Source organism: Ascaphus truei, chromosome 1, assembly GCF_040206685.1.
Source record: "Ascaphus truei isolate aAscTru1 chromosome 1, aAscTru1.hap1, whole genome shotgun sequence".
NCBI lineage: Eukaryota > Metazoa > Chordata > Amphibia > Anura > Ascaphidae > Ascaphus > Ascaphus truei.
In genome coordinates, this window is record NC_134483.1 from 553,396,984 (window position 1) to 553,420,010 (window position 23,027).

The 23,027-nt window shown below is 44.8% G+C and overlaps 1 protein-coding gene across 1 annotated transcript in view; it reads right to left on the reverse strand.

Annotated features, from left to right (window-relative positions):
- LOC142466610 (uncharacterized) overlaps window positions 1–23,027 on the reverse strand; it is a 164,000-nt gene that overhangs the window by 83,244 nt on the left and 57,729 nt on the right. Inside the window, exon 2 of the mRNA XM_075571865.1 lies at window positions 5,499–5,720. Coding sequence (XP_075427980.1) covers window positions 5,499–5,720 — 222 coding nt within the window. The remainder of the gene's footprint in view (window positions 1–5,498; window positions 5,721–23,027) is intronic.

Genomic DNA, 23,027 nt, shown 5'->3' on the forward strand with positions numbered 1-23,027 from the left:
TGTTCACCGTATAGCCTTTTGTTAGCCCAGGACGGAGGTACTCAGGTATAACTACAGTTCTCCTCCTGTTCTAACACCTTGGCATCCCTCAGGCTTTCAACTCCGGGTCTTGAGCAGACTCAGTGGCGCCAAGCTTGGTAGCCATCTGGTCTCTCGGAACCACAGACTTGGAAATCTCACAGTCACATATACATCTGTACCAGCATATACAGGTGCGCCGACCAGTATGCTGAAACTTGCCTTGGGGCTATAACCAACAAGACCCAGGTACATGCCGGGTACATGCTGGGTACATGCTGGGTACATGCTGAGTACAGGCTGGGTACAGGCTGGGTACATGCTGGGTACATGCTGCAAACATTTCAGTGACATTTCTGCAGAGACTAATGGCCCATCGGATTAACACAGCAGGGGTCCCTGGCAGTCCCATTCAGTTTGAATGGGACTGCCAGGGACCCCCGCTGTTAATCAGATGGGCTATTAGTGTGTCTGCAGAAATGTCAGGGAAATGTTGCAGCCTGTACCCGGCCTGTACCCGGCCTGTACCCGGCCTGTACCCGGCCTGTACCCGGCCTGTACCCGGCATGTACCTGGGTCTTGTTGGTGATTGCCCCAGATTTGTTTTAGAATACTCGTCGGCACTACAGTACATTTATCAAATAAAAACCTTTAATAAAATATACTTTGCTCCTGTGTCTTGTGTTTAAACATGTCTACGTCTCCTTGTCTGGTGTTAGGGATGGAATAAGAATCTGTGTTCCCTACTCTCACTAGCCTCATCCTTGCCACACTGTAAGACTCTGACTTTATCTTTGCACATAAAATAAAATCCTGGCAGCTTTATTACCTAGCTGGAGCACCGACCCTTGAACAAATGACCACCAGGGGTCACTATAAGCCCTATAATTGCACTCTAAAGTTACAGCACCCTGGTATGGGTGTTGTTGGGTAAAATGCTATTATGAAATAGATAGGACCAAAGGAAGGATCCTGTGGATTATGTGATCTAGCTGGAGCACCCCCTGAACCCCTATATATAAGGTTCAGGGCGACTTGGGCATGAATTGGGTGTCCCATAATATGCTATTGACCCCTAGACCATTCTGGGGATACCTTTTATCCCTGATGCCCTTTTTACTTTTCTTGTTTGTGCTGAAGCAGGGAACCCTGGCTGTGAGTCACAAGAATGTTTCCAGGGTAGGATTTTGCCGGAGCACTGTGCTTCAATGTGCCCGAGAATCTTACCTGATTCCCGGGTACATCTTTGGGGTACCCCATAACTTGGGAGCCCCGCTACATAGCCACAATCTGAAAGAAGTTTCTCCGCAAAACCCACCCTAAACTCATAGCCTAGCAAGCTCCTCTGGCTAGCACTCCTGTATGTCGGTGAAGGGGTTAACCGGGCTCATGAATAAAGGTCAAGCCCACCTGGTTACCCCCGCCCCGTGTGTAGGTTCTTAGAGTGTCAGCTCTGGGACCCAGGTGTCAAAAATGCATTACTGAGACTGTATACTAATTTTGCGACATTAAAGATGTATGTGTCTTTTGCCTTTACTGGGGTGCTGTGATCGGGAGATTTCTGGGCTGTACGTTTCAGGCTGGGTTTGCCAGAGAAAGTCTTCACAGAATGTGTCTATGTATCAGGGTTCCGGAGTTATGGGATACCCCAAAAGTTGTATCCGGGAATTGGGTGAGATCCTCGGATACAGCCACGCACATTACTCTGCCAAACTCTGACTCTGGAAGCGTTATTACGACTCACCGCCAGGATCCCTGCTGCAGCATCATCCAGATAAGGTAAATGGGTATGAAGGGGTTAAACTATATCTGCAGAGTCCCTAGTGTAACAGGGGTTCCCCAATATAGCAGAGATACCCAGATACATGCCCAGGTACACTGAACCTAGTGTAGGGGTTCAGGGGCTGCTCCAGCCAGGTTATAAAGCTGAGCAGGTTTTACAGTGTCTAAAAGTTTTAAAAGTTATTTTTCTCATGTGTGCCAGGAATGAGGCTAGTGACTGTAGGGAATATACACTCACTCCATTCCTGACACCAGAATAGGAACTCATAACTTCTAGCACACAGAACACAGGGCACAATATATGTTATTAAATGGTTACAGTTTAATGTGTATATATATAGGTAACCTGTATATGAACTGAGGGATTTTCTAAGTCATGGATTCTGGAAGACCCAGCTGGCTATCAAGTTGGTGCCTCTGTGTCTGTGCGGAGTCCGTACTTGAAAGCCTCAGGGATGCCAAGATGTTAGAACAGGAGGGGTCCTGCAGTTCTGCTTGAGTACCCACATCCTGGGCTAACACTGGGCTATCCGGCCACCATTTGCCCAACCACAGACTCTGTGGAGCCTGGACAGCGGGTGGGATCAGTATGCAAAGTGGCCGAGGTGCCAGGTTTACGCATGCCCCTTTAGAGCCTGAGAAAAGGTGCCCTCCCGGCTTTACAATACCAGTAAATCGGTGATTGGCTGGCAGGAGAATTCCCACGCTCTGAAAGGCTGCCCAGGTTAGTGAATGAATGCCTGAAAGCCTTACGAGAGCTTGCAGCCAATCAGGAGCGCAGATTCCAAGCGCCAAACCAACAGCGGCAAATTCAAAGATGTTCTGTACTGAATAGACGCGAGCCGGCTTCAAGGATTTTGAACTCAGAAAAGTTTCTAAGTCCCACTTGTGAGAACGTAGCGTTCGCGGTCGGCACTGCATACCGAAAACCGTTCCAGGACTTTTGTGAGTAACTATCGGTCATTGGAAAGTGCTCTAAAAAGGTCATCTTGGTGAATTTCATTCCAGAAACGTATTTATTCGTTATCCCCGTTCCCAGTAAGTGTGTTAATGTTATGAATTGGGTTACATTGTGTGTCTGTCTTTTCATGAAATAAATTACCATTTATTTTACCACCTTGTTTTGCTCAATCAATGATCCCGGTAATAAAACGTTTTTAAGAAACCTGGTCTCCCGTTGCAGTCTGGAAAGGCAAAAATACTGTATTGTCGCATCATTTGCACACAGTCACAGGGATGCACATACACACAGGGATACACACACACAGGGATACACACACACAGGGATACACACACACAGGGATACACACAGTCACAGTGATACACACACACAGGGATACATACACACAGTGATACACACACACAGTGATACACACACACAGTGATACACACATACACAGGGATACACACAGTCACAGTGATGCACATACGACAGTCAGGTCCAAGAGCTGACACTCTAGGACCTTTAAACACAGATCAGGGGTAACTAAGTGGGCTTAACCTTTATTATTGAGCCTGGTTACCCCCTACTGTGTGGTGGGAAGTGGGTTAACCAGGCTTATAATAAAGGTTAAGCCCACTTATCCCTGACCTGTGTTTTGGGATCCTAGAGTGTCAGCTCTTGGGCCCGGATATTGGGTATGCATTACTGTGACTGTGTACAAAATAGGAGCCAACTGTAATTTTTGTGTGTTACCCTTTCTAGAGGTGCTGGGACCGGGAGATTTTCAGGAGGTAAGTTTCAGAATGGGTTTGCTGGAGAAAGTCATTACAGATTGTGGCTATATATCGGGGTTCTCAAGTTATGAGTTACCCCAGAAATGTATCTGGGAATCAAGAGAGCTTCTCGGATATATAGAAGCCCAGCGCTCCGGGCAGACCCCATCCTGAAAACATTCTTGCGACTCACCACTAGGACGTCCTGCTTCAGCATAATCCAGGAAAAAGTAAAATGAGGCACAGGGTTCCCTAGTATAAGGGAGGAAGCCCAAGTAATGCCCAGGTACCCAGAATCCAGGATAGGGGTTCAGGGGGGAAATCATATCATGTGGTAAATTATGATAACAATGTTTTTGAATCGGGGAAAAGTGCATGGGTTTTAACCATTCCCCAAGATTAATATGTGTAAACTTTAATCCTGAAAAGACCCAGCGGGGGTTTACGGCTAATAGATGAAAGAGACATTGTCCCAGAGGTGCGATCTGTTGTGTTAGCAGGAAGGGCTAAATAAGCACCAATATTCGCAGCTTCAAAGAGTCAGTTCAAACGCAAGGAACTAGAGGTGTGAATCATTGTTAGCCCTTCCGTGCTAATTGAGGCCCGTATCTTAAGATCAAATAAGCCACGTGGCCAAAGCCGGACTTAGTGGCATTTGAGCCAGGGTGGGGGGGTTTGAATAGTGAGTGGGAAAATGGTGGTTCGGGCACATGTTCTCTCACTACTCCAGGTGAGCTAGGTGACAGGTGGGGGAAGATGACATTTTTGTTGCACATGCTCAGTTGTGATACTGAGGCTGTGTGCCAGTTGTTGCAGGACTGAAAGAACCTCACGATAGGTGGAGAAATTGGTTCCCACACCAGAGATTGGCTGTACATTATGGAAATAGGACATTTGGAGTTTTTAAAAAGTTGCTGCAGTCAGTAAGACAGTTAGTTCCATCTGATAGTTCCATCAGTTCCATCTTGTGTGATTCACCTGGGATTCAGTCCCATTTGAGGAGTTCCAGCTCTGAGTAAATCGTCTAAATTTCTCAGAGGATAAGTGACCAGATTCCAACTGCAAGAGGCTACTGGAATGAAAAGTGACCTGGGCTATTTTGCTGTGTTTGCAACTAAGAAAGTTTAGTTTTGTTATCCCAGTTTCCAAAGTAAGTGTGTCTTTTTACTATAATTTGTGTAACATAGTTGTGTACGTTCCTTATGTGAATAAATAAAATTTATTTTATCTCTCTGCTTTTCTCAATCAATTATCCCGGTAATTAAGAGGTTAATTTGCTGGTCTATAATTCTGTGATTATATCCACGGTTTATGACATCCGATCACAAGGCTGTAATCTGCTGGCCTCTGTCTGCTGTGTCGGAACATATCCGGTTGTATCGTATGGCTTGACTGTAGATGGTTGCATGCTTGGTGTGTGTCGGGTGGAAGCTGTTGTAACTCAAATAGCTGGCTCTGTCTGTAGGTTTGCGGTATACAGAAGTCTGCAGTTGGTTGTTCTTTATAGCGATGGTGGTGTCTAGGAAATATACTTCATCCGGGGAATGGGTGAGTTTGAGGTTGATGGTCGGATGGAACGTATTGAAGTTCTCATGGAACTGTAGGAGATCCTTTTCACCAGAGGTCCAAATCAGGAGGATGTCATCGATGTACCAAAGGTATGTAAGGGGTTTCAAGTGACTGCTCCCCCCACATCCTGCAACGCTATTTGCCCCCCCACCATCAAGCAGAGCCCTCTGCCCCCACATCCTGCAGAAGTCTCTGCCACCCCCACATCCTGCTGAGCTCTCTGCCTCCCCCACATCCTGCAGAGCTCACTACCTGTGTGTAGCTGTGTGATATACTCAGTACCCATGTATTCCTGTGTGTTGTAATGCACACTACAAGGTACGCCTGTGTACCTGTGTGTACTTGTGCACCATGTTCTGTTGTATTGTGTACCATTGTGTAGTTGTAACACAATACTTAGTAGACATGTGTACCTGTGTGTAATGCCCGCACATCTGTCCTTCCTGGCACACTGTAGTGGTGAAGTTGTAGTAATCCTTCTCCTGGTGCCAGTCAGCGAGGCCAAAGTCCAGGTCCAGCACCGGTCCCGACGTCAGGAAGAGATTCTCTCCTATGTAGCCTCGGTTCTTGTTATGGTCCCAGATGCACTGGGCCGCGTAGGACTTAGCCAGTTCCTCCAGAGAGGTGTCCCAGCTCTGAAACAAGAGTATATCGACTATTAATACCGACTATAACACCTTGTGTCTTCTCGTCTTGGTTCCCTCTCTATTTTCTCAAACTCATTGTACCCTCTCTCTATTCACCATCTCCTCTTCTCCTCCCCAACCTCTTCTCAGACCTATTGTTCCTGAACTTTCAGAACATAGATGTAAACCTGTAAACTCTCCTCTCAAAACATGATTGTGACAGTAGGGGATGACCAGGCCCTCAAATAAAGGATAAGCCCCTTTTGATTAACCCTGATCAGTGTATAAGGGTCCAAGAGAGTTAGCTCTTGGGCCCAGTGTGGTGGTGGAAGGGTTAACCAGTCCAATAATAAAGGTATTATGCCCGGCTGGTTAACCCTAAACCGTGTTGGAACAGAAGGGGTTAAAATGTATTGTCAACATAACACCATGTTTTCTCCTACACTACCTTTATTGTCCCTGTTTTGCAGCTTAGCAGCTACTGTAGCTGCAGTTAAATGAATGAATGAGAAAAGTGCTAACTGTATTTGCGACACAAGGGGGAGCTTCTAGCGCTGTGCCAAGTGCTAAATTGGAGAAGTGTGCCTGCGAGAAAAGTGGCCGTATTAAAGATAGGTATCAGTTTCCAGACCACAGACATTGAAACCACAAAGTCAAATGAATAAGTGGTCTGCGGTTTAGCTGAAGTGCCTTCTTGATACATAGTATCCTGCCGTCTCATTATCCACTTGAGGTGAATTGGTGGCGCACGTCTGCGGTTACCGATCAAAAGCCAGGATGGATACATTGTATGCTGGCTTGTAACCCAGACCGATTATAGGTCAACCCGCAACCCACATCACAGAGCCCCTTCAATTAAGTGGATAACTTGCGCTAGGAAAGAGCTAGCACTCTAATTTTTGGAGTGCAGCTAGTTATTAAAGTACCATAAACACACATATAAGTTTTATAATTGTTGCATATGCAGAACATATATATAAAAATAAACGGTGTTGCAATGGTGTTTTAAAATAAACAGGCAGGAACCCTTTCCTGTCAGCCCGGCAATAAATCCATTAACATGCCCATATGTTATGGATGAATGAGCTGAGGGATTTTTCATCTCCGTACTTCAAAGGGCACCCTGCTAAGTTGGTGCCCCAGTGTCTAGAGAAGTCCGGAGTTTAAAAGTCTCATAGACCCGAGGTGTTAGGGTGGCCGGGATATTGCTGAGTATCAGATACCAGTGCGAAGAATGGGCACGTCACACTTGGTAGCCAAACCCCAGACTTGCTGTCGCCAGGTAAGAGGTTGGGCCCAGTATGCTAAGCAGCTTAGGTGTCAAGTTAGCAGATGCTCAGAGCAAATCGGGAAGCAACTTCTGCCCTTTTTGCAAACTACTGGCAAGTCTGGAATAGTCTGGGATAGGTGGGAAAAGTTATTCCCACGGGAGGATTGGCAGGGTATGTTAAAGATAGGACCATTAACCCTATACAAATGCCTGCAGCCCAGTCCTAGAGAGATTCACCTGATTCATCTCGTAATGACATCGTAATGAAGATTTGCACCCCTCTTCCAGATTTCGTTTGAGCTGGGGATTCACTAACGAATCCTGTAAGGACATTACGAAATCTTTCCCTGTGCCAGAGATATAGGGCTGGCAAGTTGCGCCCCTAGCCAAGGACTGTCGCACGACTCAAATCTTGCACCCACTTGCATGCGTGCAGGGGTGTAGAGAGACTTTGTTTCATTCAGTGGACATTTGATTTTGTTTCCCCATCCCAGGAAGTGTTGATTGACTGTAATTGTGAAGATTGTGTGTTTGTCTTAAAAGGAAATAAATTACAATTTATTTTGCCCGCCTTGTTGTGCTCAATCCAGAATCCCAGTATTAATTTGTTGGTAAGACCTGGTCTACCGTGACACCCAGTAACATTAAAGGGTGCAGATCTGAGCGCGGAGGGGTGAGAACATTAGGGTATATATGTGGGTCTTGTCTGAGTTATGCTGTAGCGCTCACCTTGAAAAAGGCAGTATTGCACTGCCGAAACGTTGGTTTCTTAGGCACATTAAATTAACTTGCTGATTAAGACCGAGTGCCTGCCTCCTTTCTACCTACTGGCCTTCTTTGGGACATCAGGATCTCCCTGGATCCAGTGCTCCGGCAGATAAGTACCCCCCTCTTTAGCAGTGTGACTGAGTGTGTGCACTATCTTCTATCACTGTATGGTATTCTGTCTTGAGCACAGCACCTACAGCAAGTCTTTAGACTGCCTGGATTTATTGCAAGAACTGTATCTCTGGACTTCAGATACCTTTTCTGCTTTGTATAACTGTTTATACCTTATTTTTGGCATATTATTACCCTTAAGCCCCAGGGATTTATTATTTGCATTTTTCCTAAGTGAGAGGTGTTTTCATACAGAGGACTGTCCTGCACATTCCTGCACAATATCACTGCTCAGCAGCAGCAGGCATACAAATATACATCACACGTAACGGCTGTGAACACATGGAGAATCGGTGTCATTTATCTCAGGGTCTGACGCCGAGAGCAGATACTCTGATAATCAGTGACCAGGAGATTAACAGAATTCTTTTTAAGTCCACACCGGAGGAAGCATTTGGGCCAGATAGGCCACAAGACCTGTTCGCCCATGGCAGCACATTATCTGAATATTACAGGCAGAAATTACTCCCACGCGGTTTCCGTATAAACAACAGACCGACGATTGACGCAGACAAACCTGCCTTTTGTGAGAGGTAGTGTCAGGTCCTCAATAGGGCCTCTCTCGATCTTATAATCCTAGTAATTGAAGAGGATGGGGAACAGCTGAGCCACACAAGGAGGGACATACTTACTGTAGGGTAGAAATCCTTAGTGAGCAGTCAAGTTCCGGCACAGATATTGTACAGTCTTTGGAAAACCTCAGGACCAAGTTGGAAAAAATAAAAAGTGACTTCATTCATTTTAAGAAGCTAAAATTCAAAAAAGTCGTTAACAACTACAAAGACAAAAGAGTATACCAGTGCCTGAAACAGGACCCGAAACAACGTAACTTTCAAAGAGGTAGAGCACCCCAGAGAACACAGGACATCAATACAAGAAGCCCACTCCTCAGTAGAACACAAGAGAGGACAAAGTCCGGCTCCTTTTTTAGGACATTCCATAGAAAAAGGAAGCAGAAGATCAGACCAGAGGGCCAAGAAAAAAGGAAAATCCCCTTATCCTCTACGGTCACAAACACACCAATGAGTTTGGGCACAATGGTCATTAACCTGTCTACATCTACTTTAAACCAGTGTGAGATGTCTGTTTTGGCCAGGAGTCCGTCGTATGTACCTACGACACAGTTAAATGACTTTGAATTAGAGGTTGATCTTAAATCATTTTTCTCCAACAGGACTACAGATTCGGTGCAATCCACTGACCAACAAGGGACAGAAAATTCGGCCTCTGATGAAGGTACCAAAGTGTGCAAACTCGAATCCACCTTTGTTCCGCCATTTATAAACCAATCAGTTAGCACATGCATGCGGCTGATAAAGGCGGACATTGCGAGGTACACAAAGAAAAAACATAGGATCACATATAACATGTCACTCCTGGAGAAAAAAGCACTTAAGACATTATCAAATAACAATGACATTATTATCAAACTGCTGATAAAGGGGGAGCCTTAGTTATACAAAATTACACTGACTATAGAGATGAAGCTATAAGACAGCTTAGTGATACTGACTGCTACATTACATTGGATCAGAGCCCTTCCTTTAACTACGCAAGGGAGATTAAGGAAATGATCCAGTTAGGATTAAATAATCGCTGGATAACAGAGCCAGAATCAGAATTTCTGACTATGCCACATCCCAAATGCTCTACACACTACCTAAAATACATAAGGATCTGAACTGTCCACCCGGTCGGCCCATCATAGCTGCCATAAACTCTTTTAATCAACCCCTTGCTATGTATGTGGATACCTTCCTACAACCCATTGCACAGGGAGCCAAGTCTTATGTTAAGGACACTTTTGATTTCCTTACTAATCTTAAAGATATCCCACGGACTGGTGACAATCACATTTTGGTCAGTTTAGACGTGTCAAGTTTATATACCATCATACCACATGATGAAGGTTTAGATATAGTGAGGTTTGCCCTTACTGACCATTACAAGGACGCAATCCCCACTGAATATATCAAGCTTCTCCTGCACTTTATTCTTTATAAGAATTATTTCAAATTTGAGAAGGAATTCTTCCTTCAGATTAAGGGGACAGCAATGGGCAGTAACATGGCGCCTGCATATGCCAATATATATAAGACACATTTTGAAGAAGAGTACATCTATAAATCTGATTTTTTTAGATACATTCTCAGCTATTATATATATATATATATATATATATATATATATATATATATATATATATATATATATATATATATATATTGTGACAGAAACCAGGGGATGGTAATAAATTCCGTATATAGGGCTCCCAGGATACTAGACAGTTTCTATCCTGTTTGGCCTGGGAGTGCAGCCTTATAATACATACACTCCATCCCACAGTTTGGCAAGCGCTGGAACTGAGGGATGAGAGATCCAGACCAGAGTTTGTCTGCTGTCTGATTTCTGTCACCTGTCATGCTAATTAGGAATCAGGTATGAAAGACTGATTTCCTGTTTGCTCTGGTCTCTCCACAAGAGCCAGGAGGCTGGAAGGCTGCTGAACTACAGAGGGGAGAAGCCTCTTCCCCAAACAGGTTCAATCTTTCTGTTCATTTGTGTAAGACTGCAAAAGTACCTTGTTTTGTTGTTGGGAGTGGAAAAGCCACTTCCAACCCTGAGTCAGGGATATCTAAGTTAAGTTATCGCTCAGGTGAGCAGCTTTTGTTTTGATCTGTTTTATGTTGTATGCACTGTGGCAGTCTCAGTGCCTGGGACTGAATAAACCAGGCATAGCCTGTTTAAAGGAACAGTACGTGACGCCTCATCATTTAACCTACCCTAAAAGACCGTGTTCTAAACAGTCCCGGACAAACGACGGAGCCCCGGAGTAAGCCGTTTGTCACATATGGTGGAGAATGCGGGCAGAGCACTAGGGGGTCTGCGGGTTGAAGAACTTTGAAAGAAAAAAAAAAAAAAAAAAAGTTTTTTTCATCCTCTGCAAACAAGATGGAAGACGTGGTGGGTGCGCTGGTACGCAATGTCGCTGCCCAGAAAGACGTGAATGAAACCCAGCAACAGCTGTTAATAGCCCAGCAAGAAACTAATGCAAACCAGCAGCAGACGAATGCAGCCCAGCAACAGCTGCTAATAGCCCAGCAAGAGATTAATGCCAACAAGCAACAGGCGAATGCCAACCAGCAACAGGCGAATGCAAACCAGCAACAGACGAATGAAGCCCTGCAAAACGCGAATGCAAACCAGCAAGAGACAAACCGCTTGCTGAGAGAGGAGCAACAGCGGTTCGCTCAGGGCTTACAGCAGGAACTCGAGATCCTGAGGGGGACTATCAGTAACCTTCCACTGGCAGCGGCAGCCCCAGTTCCGAAAATGACCAGGGCAAGCCACTACCTTCAGAAGATGGGACCCTCGGATGATGTGGAAGCCTATCTTCTCACGTTTGAACGCACGGCACAGAGAGAGGGATGGCCAGAAGCTGAGTGGGCTGGTCTAATCGCACCCTTCCTAAGCGGCGAACCCCAGAAGGCTTACTTTGATCTAGAGCCAGCCGAAGCTAACGTCTATGCAAAATTGAAGTTCGAGATCCTCGCCCGCCTCGGCGTAACCACGGCTGTTCGCGCCCAAAGGTTTCACGCATGGTTCTTCACGATGGATAAAGCCACCCGAAGCCAGATGTATGACCTCATCCACCTCGCCCGGAAGTGGCTACAACCCGAGATCAACTCAGCCAGCCACATCGTGGAACGGTTGGTCATGGACCAGTTCTTGAGGAAACTTCCCTCTGCCTTACGCCGTTGGGTCAGTCGGAGTGACCCCCACAATGCGGATGAGCTTGTGGCCCTCGTAGAAAGGTACAATGCAGCAGAAGAGCACCCGCAACCCACAGTCGTGGAGCAACCCCACTACCCGAGGTTCCAGGACTCTTCCAGAGACGGTAAAAGGGTACCGGGGTTAAGGGGCGCTGAAGAGCGGCGACCCCCTTCACGCAGCACAAGCAACAGTGGTTCGCACACTAAGGGCAATAGCCAACATGGGGAGCCGGGAAAAGGCTCTAAGTGGGACACAGACTATGTACCTAAATGTGTAAATTGTCATGAGAGGGGCCACACAGCAAAAATCTGCCCACTAAATGATGAGCCCATGCAATGCAACAGCGTGGAACCTTATTCGCTGTTGTCCCAATGTATGGGCCCTAGCCCAGAGGACCCCTTGAATAACCATCTGTGGGCATTTGTAAAGGTTAATGGTAAGAGGGTTCGGGCACTTCTTGACTCTGGGAGCATGGTCACACTAGTGTCCGAATACCTCTTGCCCATTAAGAAGAAACAGGGAAACAGTTCACAAAGAGTGGCAATTTGTTGTATACATGGGGATAATCATGAATATTCCACTGTTGATGTTTTTTTTGAAACAGAGTTTGGTTCTTTAGATTTCAAGGTGGGTATTGTACCCAAACTGGCACATGATGTGTTAATAGGGACCGACTTTCCCCATTTTCTAAAAATGTGGTCCCCCGCTCAGAATAGCGCCCAGAGTTCAATAGCGGACCATAACGAAGTATTAGAAGAAACAAATCCTTTCCCTTTTTCAGAAATGGAGGTTGACGAGGGCCCAAATAAGAAGGGGGAAAAGGAGGAGTGCTGTAAAATTCCCTTCCCCATCACTACTTTGGTAGGGAATACCCCAAATCAAGATGTTGAGCAGACACTTACCACCCCAGAACCGGATAAGACCCTCGCTGACCTAGAGGTCAGTCCTGGGAGTTTTAAGAAGGCCCAGTGGGAGGACACCACATTAGCGGTAGCAAGGGGAAATATACGGGACCAGAATAGTACTCCTGGCCAACCAGATAGGTCACTTGCTTACCCCTACTTCGAGGTAGAGAACGACCTAGTATATCGGGTTGATAAAAGGAAATCAGTTACAACTAAACAATTGTTGGTACCACAGACATTCCGTAACGTAGTATTACACCTCGCACATAGTCATCCATTGGGGGGACACCTAGGGGTGGAAAAGACAAAAGAAAAGGTTCTCCGAAGCTTCTATTGGCCTGGGGTTCTGGCAGAAATTACGAATTATTGTTCCTCATGCCCAGAATGTCAGATCACCGCCCCGTTCAAGGCGTACCGCAGCCCATTGGTACCCCTTCCCATAATAGAGGTACCATTTGACCGGATTGCTATGGATCTAGTAGGACCCCTAATAAAGTCTGCTAGGGGACATCAGCATATATTGGTAATATTAGATTATGCCACCCGATATCCGGAGGCAGTTCCCCTACGTAGCACCTCAGCTAAAAACATAGCAAAAGTGTTAGTACTTCTGTTTTCCCGGGTCGGGATTCCTAAAGAGATTCTATCTGACCAGGGAACACCATTTATGTCCCAAGTAACGAAAGAGCTATGTAAACTCCTAAAAATCAAGCATCTCAGAACCTCAGTCTATCATCCACAAACAGATGGTTTAGTGGAAAGGTTCAATAAAACCTTAAAGAGCATGTTACGGCGGGCGGTTGATAAAGATGGGAAAAACTGGGATTGTTTGTTACCGTACCTGTTATTTGCCATTAGGGAAGTTCCCCAATCATCCACAGGCTTCTCCCCGTTTGAACTATTGTATGGCCGACACCCAAGGGGCTTACTGGATATAGCCAAAGAGACTTGGGAACACGAGGTTACCCCTTACAGAAGTGTAATAGAGCATGTTGCCCAGATGCAGGACCGCATTGCTGCAGTCCTACCCATAGTGAGGGAACACATGGAGAAAGCTCAAGAAGCACAGAGGAATACATATAATAAGGGTGCTAGGGTCAGAATTTTTTCTCCAGGTGATAGGGTACTAGTTCTGGTTCCCACCGTGGAGAGTAAATTCCTTGCTAAATGGCATGGGCCATATGAGGTCTTGGAAAGAGTGGGAGAAGTAAATTATAAGGTAAGACAGCCAGGTAGGAGGAAACCTGAGCAAATTTACCATATAAACCTACTCAAGCCCTGGAAAGATAGAGAAGTCTTGTTAACCCTAGTACCCCCAGGTCCGTCAGAGAATCAAGAAACTGACCCAGAGGTTAGCATAGCTGAAACCCTGTCTGTTCATCAGAAACGAGAGGTTCAGAATTTAGTGAGAAGAAACAAAGAAATCTTCTCTATACGGCCAGGTAGAACTAGCGTAATTGAACATGACCTAGTCTCTGAACCGGGGGTCCGAGTTAACCTTAAACCGTACCGAATCCCAGAGGCCAAAAGAAAGGCTATAAGTTTAGAGGTTAAAAAAATGCTAAAACTAGGTGTAATTGAGGAATCCCAAAGTGGGTGGAACAGCCCTATAGTCTTAGTCCCAAAGCCAGATGGTACAACAAGGTTTTGTAATGACTACCGGAAACTAAACGCGGTGTCAAGATTTGATACTTATCCTATGCCCAGGGTAGATGAACTTGTAGAGAGACTAAATCCCCAGGAGAAAAATTACACCATAGTAGAGAAAGAGTGTCTCGCAATAAAGTGGGCTGTAGAGACGCTCAAATACTATCTGTTGGGGAGAAAATTCCGGTTGGTCACAGATCATGCACCCCTTACCTGGATGTGTCAAAACAGGGAAAAGAATGCTAGAGTGACCAGGTGGTTCCTAAGCCTACAACCCTTTAAATTTTCTGTGGAACACAGGTCAGGGCACAAACATGGCAATGCTGACGGGTTGTCAAGGATGCACTCCCTAATATCCATGGTCGCTCATCCCTCGAGGTCTGAGCTGGGGGGGAGGATATGTGACAGAAACCAGGGGATGGTAATAAATTCCGTATATAGGGCTCCCAGGATACTAGACAGTTTCTATCCTGTTTGGCCTGGGAGTGCAGCCTTATAATACATACACTCCATCCCACAGTTTGGCAAGCGCTGGAACTGAGGGATGAGAGATCCAGACCAGAGTTTGTCTGCTGCCTGATTTCTGTCACCTGTCATGCTAATTAGGAATCAGGTATGAAAGACTGATTTCCTGTTTGCTCTGGTCTCTCCACAAGAGCCAGGAGGCTGGAAGGCTGCTGAACTACAGAGGGGAGAAGCCTCTTCCCCAAACAGGTTCAATCTTTCTGTTCATTTGTGTAAGACTGCAAAAGTACCTTGTTTTGTTGTTGGGAGTGGAAAAGCCACTTCCAACCCTGAGTCAGGGATATCTAAGTTAAGTTATCGCTCAGGTGAGCAGCTTTTGTTTTGATCTGTTTTATGTTGTATGCACTGTGGCAGTCTCAGTGCCTGGGACTGAATAAACCAGGCATAGCCTGTTTAAAGGAACAGTACGTGACGCCTCATCATTTAACCTACCCTAAAAGACCGTGTTCTAAACAGTCCCGGACAAACGACGGAGCCCCGGAGTAAGCCGTTTGTCACAATATATATATATATATATATATATATATATATATGACCTGTTTTTTGTGTGGACTGGTATAAGGCCCTAGCCAAAGAGGTAAATGCTATTAAGAAAAAGAAGGAGGGTATGCTTATATTCACCACCACTTATAATCAAGCAGGTGTTAGATCTACAATTATGAAGCATTGGCATATCTTACAAAATGATGACATATTATCTGAAGTTTGCTGTACACCACCTATGATCGCATTTAGGAGAGGGAGAAATCTGGCTGATACCCTTATACACGCTGACAATGAGGGTAACTATAAAACTCCTCATTTCTTAGAGGGAGGCAGACCGGGTAATTTTAGATGCATGAACTGCTCGGTCTGTAATATCCTTGTCACTGGTAATACATTTTGTCACCCTAGTAGTGTCAAAGAAATAAAAATGAAAAACAGAATTACATGCAGATCAGAATACATCATCAAATGTCCCCGTGGTCTTATTTATGTAGGAAAAACAAAAAGAATGTTGACAATAAGATTTATTGAACATAAAAGTGTAATTCGCAAAGGTACGGATCCCTCTATTCTTGTGCCACATTGTGTGGCACACAGGCACAACGTGGCATCTCTTAGAATCATGGGATGGAGTCTGTAGCACCAGGACAAGGGACTCCGGACAGGGAGACTCTTCTGCTTAGGCGTGAAGCATATTGGATACACACCTTAAGCACCAGCAATGGTGCAGGTCTTAATGAACAGCAACATCTGAGATGCTTTCTTAATAGGAGATCATTTTGTCTCCTACCAATTTGCAGGAAGCATGATCGTGGACTATTTCTGGACTTCGAATCCTTCTGAAGGGGGTACTTTTACTGCTCCATAATGACCACCTCATAACCAGTGATGTATTTCTGACCATTGTATGCTCTGGACATCAACAACTACTATTAATCAGGACGATTTTGGGCTTGCCAGTTCTCTTTATTATTTTCTCTTTATTATTAGATCACTGGGACATGGTGTACATATTTAGCATGTTTAGCACTTTTGTTTACAGTATTTTTATATATTAAGATTCATTGTCTAGTTATCTTGCATGGTGAGCATTGATGTGGGGGATCTTACTCCTCCCTGCTCGGACAGGGTTCCCGTGGCGATGGGCTAAACATCTCTAGCACGGCCGTGTGAGTGTTGTGTTTCTGGGACCGGTCCCTTCTGATGGCTGACATCATCACGACACATCACGTTGACGCGCTGACCTCATCGCGGGGGCGTCGGCGTTGTGGAGGGAGGCATGGCGATGGGCTAATCATCTCGAGCCCAGCCCCATGTGTGTTTTTTTTGCCTGGAACCCGCCCCCGCACTAACATCCGACATCATCACGGCATGTCGCGTGGACGCGCTGACGTCATCACGTGGGCGTCAGCATCGTGGAGGGTGCAGATCTGAGCGTGGAGGGGTGAGTACATTACGGTATATATATATGGGTATTGTCTGAGTTATGCTTTAGCCCTCACCTTGAAAAAGGCAGTATTGCACTGCCGAAACGTTGGTTTCTTCGGCACATTAAGTTAACTTGCTGATTAAGACCGAGTGCCTGCCTCCTTCCTTTCTACCTACTGCCCAGTAACATTGCACCATTCCAATGTATGGTATGTAATAAAAGCATGTTTGTGTTTCTCCCTTTCCAAGCATGCAATCAAGTAAGGATTGCTAGGGCATGAGTTTCAGAGGGGGGGGGGGGGGGTTGCGTTTTGTGGAGGAACCGTTGACAAAATGTGCCTAGGTAGTTGGGGTCCGGAATTGTCGGTTCCCCCATAAATGTACCCGGGAATCATGCCTTGCTAATTGCTCTGCCAGACCTGGTGGAGCCTGCCCGAGCGGGTGGCATTGAGATAGCCAGGGAGAGAGGTGGCAGGGAGAGAGGTGGCAGGGAGAGAGGTGGCATTGAGATAGCCAGGGAGAGGGGTGGCAGGGAGAGAGGTGGCAGGGAGAGAGGTGGCATTGAGATAGCCAGGGAGAGAGGTGGCAGGGAAAGAGGTGGCAGGGAGAGAGGTGGCAGGGAGAGAGGTGGCAGGGAGAGAGGTGGCATTGAGATAGCCAGGGAGAGAGGTGGCAGGGAGAGAGGTGGCATTGAGATAGCCAGGGAGAGAGGTGGCAGGGAGAGAGGTGGCAGGGAGAGAGGTGGCAGGGAGAGAGGTGGCATTGAGATAGCCAGGGAGAGAGGTGGCAGGGAGAGAGGTGGCAGGGAGAGAGGTGGCATTTAGATAGCCAGGGAGAGAGGTGGCAGGGAGAGAGGTGGCATTGAGATAGCCAGGGAGAGAGGTGGCAGGGAGAGAGGTGGCATTGAGATAGCCAGGGAGAGAGGTGGCAGGGAGAGAGGTGGCAGGGAGAGAGGTGGCATGGAGAGAGGTGGCAGGGAGAGAGGTGGCATTGAGATAGCCAGGGAGAGAGGTGGCAGGGAGAGAGGTGGCAGGGAGAGAGGTGGCATTGAGATAGCCAGGGAGAGCGGTGGCAGGGAGAGAGGTGGCAGGGAAAGAGGTGGCATTGAGATAGCCAGGGAGAGAGGTGGCAGGGAGAGAGGTGGCAAGGAGAGAGGTGGCAGGGAGAGAGGTGGCAGGGAGAGAGGTGGCAGGGAGAGAGGTGGCATTGAGATAGCCAGGGAGAGATGTGGCAGGGAGAGAGGTGGCAGGGAGAGAGGTGGCAGGGAGAGAGGTGGCAGGGAGAGAGGTGGCATTGAGATAGCCAGGGAGAGAGGTTGCAGGGAGAGAGGTGGCAGGGAGAGGTGGCATTGAGATAGCCAGGGAGAGAGGTGGCAGGGAGAGAGGTGGCATTGAGATAGCCAGGGAGAGAGGTGGCAGGGAGAGAGGTGGCAGGGAGAGAGGTGGCATTGAGATAGCCAGGGAGAGAGGTGGCAGGGAGAGAGGTGGCAGGCTTGTGCATGTCTCTTGGCTATTTCAGATTTCCTCAAAGGTGTAAAATAAGTGTATACAAGCGCTAGTGCAACAATTGTGAACAAACAGGAGAAACAAAACCTGAGATACAGTCCTAGAGGGTAGGTAGTCCTAGAGCTGCCGTAGAGGGTTAATCTGGGATCTTCCAACCAGATATGCAAGATGTGGATAGGAAAACCTCTTATGGCGCTGAGGGTAGGTGGCTGGAACAAGAGTCTTGTGCTGAGGTTTCTATTGGATAAGCTCAGAGAGGGAGACAAGAGAAATACAAACAACACAATAGTGTATTATCCTTTAGACAATGTAAGACATGTAGATGGAAAATGGAGCATTTATTAGTTAAAACAATTGTGACTACAATTGAAGTAAAACATGAACTGTAAAATAAACAGTGAATAATCTTCTGTTAATAAAAGAAATAGGGGCTTCCCAGCACTTGGGCAGAAAGAAGCCTTGCTGCTCCACCAGAGGTAAAACTGAAATCCTACTCACCGTCCTGGAGAAGGACATGTGCATTGGTACGGGGTCTTTAGCCAGGGGTGGCCGTCTGCTGTGGGGTACCGGACGTCTGCTGGAAGCGTGCGGGGAGATTTCAGGAATACTCGTGTAATCAACAACACCGCGTGGATTTCGCGCGTCTCCTCCGCTGACGTCACCGCCGAATTGACTCAGCTACGGTGTCCCTGGATGACCACAATACCTTCCTACGCGTTTCGAAACACTCGATCACGTGTTTCTTCGTCAGGGAATGAATGCTACACGGGTTGGGCTTCCTTATATACCCCCAATGTTCTAATTGACCAGTGGGAACTCCCAGAAAGGCGGGTCCAAAAGATAATGAGTCCATAAACACTTGCCTTGATCATATCATTAGTGCAAGGAGATGTAGAGGCACAAGATAGTTAAATAATTAGATAATTACTGCAAGGGTAAATGCCCTGCAGAAGAAATATACAACATAAATAACAATAGAATGACAGATACAAATAACTCACATGAATAACGATTGGTGTTTGTGCTGATGTTTCCTGAGACCATATTTGTTTGCTGAAACCCAATTGATGCCCAATATAATTAATTGGATTAATTATTGGTAAAGGGATATGGTTGATTAGTGTATAGATGTTAACCAAGAAGTCAGAGTAAATACAGCACCTTAACCAAGGCCATACATGTGTGTAATACAATACAATCTATGAATATTAGAATGCAGATGTTTTAACAATTGCTAATACAATAATACCAACACTTTATCTGCATTATGGAGTCTACAACAAAGTGGATCAAATAAACATATTTCTATCCAAAATAATTATTCTTTAAACACTATTTAGACAATTATATAGTTATACAGACAATTAAACAGTTTGATCTAATAATTTCACAATTTAATCTGTTAATTATATGTTTCATAGTGTCCAGAAAAATGACACATTTGATGTAATAAACATCAGATAATGTCATTTGTAAGACAATACATATGTATAGGATCAATAAATCAAGTCCTATTTGGAAAATGGTCAAAGTGGAGAGGCACATCTCACATGGACAGGGAGGAATTCTTAGAATCAAATAAAACATGAAAAAAATTTATGTGATTGCTATTTTATATGTGTGTTAATACATTAATTATAATTAATAGTGCAACTATTTGATTCTCATTAATCTAATAAATAAGTAAATACAAAATAAAATTATAATATTATAAGTGTGATATATTATTGAGTTAAATTAATTTGGTGTACTAACTTAGTTTGTGTATTTATAATTTTATATGTGTAACAACATTGAATTATTGAATATGTAATAAATTAAATTAATTTAATGTGCTAACTTGGTTTGTGTATTATTAGTGATATACTTAGTGATATTATGTGATACTGGCTAGGCGCATCCACATTGATAAGAGTGTCGGCGGACAAGAACTAACAGACTTAATATATACGTGGAAAATAGTAATGTAGATGTGTAAATATGAAATTATTTGAGAAATGATATTATTTGAGAAATGATGTCAAGTCGAATTCCAATTCAGTCCAAGAGGGCTGAGAGTTTTCAATTCAAATATCCAATAGATTCTCTCCTGGAAATGATGTTAATTTTATCCCCCCCTCTTTGGCTGAATGTGGGACATTCAATAGTATGACATTTTAGTCCCATTGGACTTTGTGCATGTTTAAGTTTGAAGTGGAGTGACACATTGTGGGCCTCAAAGCCTCTCCTGATATTGGAGAACAAAAAAATACTGGGGTTGAAACCCCAATTAACCAATGCTACAGAGCTTTTAACCCACTGTTTTAAATGTTATAAAAATCTTTCTGCTTGGGAGACCAGGTCACGTGATGTGGTGAATGCATGCTCGAGGCTATGTATATTAACCCCTAGATGGCAAACGGTCTAGCAGTAGCATAGAGAGTTGTAAGGGGGAGTCTTGAAACCCCTCCAGACCTCTCTGTCAGCCTAAGCTATAAAGACCCTGAATGCCTGGGGCAGCTCTCATACAGCAGCAATAAAGTACTCACGTATTTGCACGATACACCTGGCTCTGTGTGCTCCTTTGCTGTTTTGAAAAGTAGAACAGGCACCTATACCGACAGGGACAGGCAGACAAGCGGGCACCACGATGCAGGAAGAAAGTTTCTGGGGCCGGACTGTGCTGCATTCAAAAACCTTTATTGAAAAATGGTTAAAAAGAGTGTAATTGGGCCCAATTGTAGGGTGAAACGCGTTAGAGGTGCAGGGGTATGCCTCCCCTCCTCTTTTTAACCATTTTTCAATAAAGGTTTTTGTATGCAGCACAGTCCGGCCTCAGAAACTTTCTTCCTGCATCGTGGTGCCCGCTGGTCTGCCTGTCCCCGTCGGTATAGGTGCCTGTTCTTCCTCTCCTGATATTATATATGTGTTCTCCTAGTCTTCTCTGCAGTGTTCTGCCCGTGCGGCCCACATATTGTAAGCCACACGGGCATTCCAGCAAATAGATGGCAAATTGGCTATGACAATTGATGAGTGTTCTAATTGGGTATTCTTTAGATGTAATATTAGAAACAAATTTTTGTACTTTGACACTATATTGGCATGCTATGCATTTGGCACAAGGGAAATAACCTTTAATGCTATCTCTTATGTGTGGGACATCTCTGCTGAAAGGACAACTTGGGGATATTTTTGTTTTTAAATTATTCGCTTTTCTAAAATAAATTTCCGGCTTATCTTTCAAAAAATCTTTTAGGATGTCATCTTGCCGTAACAAACCCCAGTATTTCTCAAATGTTTTGACTAGTTGGGGTGCAAGTGAACTGTATTTTGTAATAAAGGCCACTGTATTACCTGTTGTGGTTGTCTTATCTTTTGGTTTATATTGTAACAGGTCTGACCTTGTCATAGCTGTAACGGTCTTAATGGCATTGTCCAACTGATGTTTGTTGTACTCACGGTCAATGAATTTTTGTTTTAATTCTTGTGCTTGGGAGTCAAAGACAGCGGGGTCAGTACAATTGCGTTTAATCCTGACCAGTTGTCCTTTGGGGATGTTTCTAATCCAATTTGGATTATGATGACTACTGGCCAGTAAATAGGTATTCGCCTGTACTGGTTTGTAGTATGTTTTTGTTTTTAAGATGTTGTCTTCTGTGTATAACTGTAAATCTAGAAACTCAATACAACTAGTACTTTCTTTAAATGTAAAGACCAGGTTTCTATCGTTGTTATTAAGGTATATTTTAAATGATTCCAGTTCACAGACAGGGCCCCCCCAAACAAAAATAACGTCGTCTATGTAGCGCCGCCATAGGATGAGGTTCGCCCCCAGCTCTTCATTGGACCAGATGGTGTCGTCCTCCCACTTACCCATATATAGGTTCGCGTAACTGGGGGCGAACTTCGTACCCATGGCGGTGCCACATGTCTGAAGATAAAATTGATCTTTATATGAAAAATAATTATGTCTAAGTATGTAATTTATGGACTCCATCAAGAATTTGACCAGTGGGATGGACATAGATTTGTCACTTTCTAATGTTGATTTTACTGCTTCACATCCCTTAGAGTGTGAAATCACAGTGTAAAGCGATGTTACATCGGCTGTGACAATGATGTAATTTGATTGCCAGGGAAGATCCCCCAAGATTTGCAAGATGTGTGTGGTGTCCCTTAAATGTGAGCGCAGATTAATTACGTGTTTTTGCAAGTGGTGGTCAATATACTCTGACAGTGCAGAAGTAATTGACCCAATACCCGAAATTATCGGGCGACCAGGTGGTCTATTAATATCCTTGTGGATTTTCGGTATCATATCAAAGATAGGGATTCTTGGATGTAAATTGAACAAGAACTCATATTCCCTATCGTTTATAACACCGTCGTTTACAGCTCCCTCCAATAAAGATTTTAATATATCCTGGTATTTGGATGTTGGATTATGATTTAAAGGGAGGCAAGTGTCTGTGTCATCTAGTATGCGCCCAGACTCCTCTATGTAGTAGGACGTATCCATGACGACAATGCCTCCCCCCTTGTCCGCCGATTTAATAACTATTTGTTTGTTGTTCTCCAATTGTGTTATCGCCTGCCTTTCATCAAAACTAAGGTTATCTTTCTTCCTTCCCTCCGATGAAATGTGCCTCTCTATATCCGCTGTGACCATCTCCGCGAATGATTCAACTAGATTACCCCTTGCGAATTTCGGGTAAAATGTTGATGCTGATTTGAACTGGGTGAAATTATCAGTTGCCCCACCTACAATCCCAATGGTAGATGTTTTGTTGTTATTTTTTGCAAAAAACCTTTTAAGGGCTAATTTTCTAATAAATTTTTGCACATCTATATAGATCTC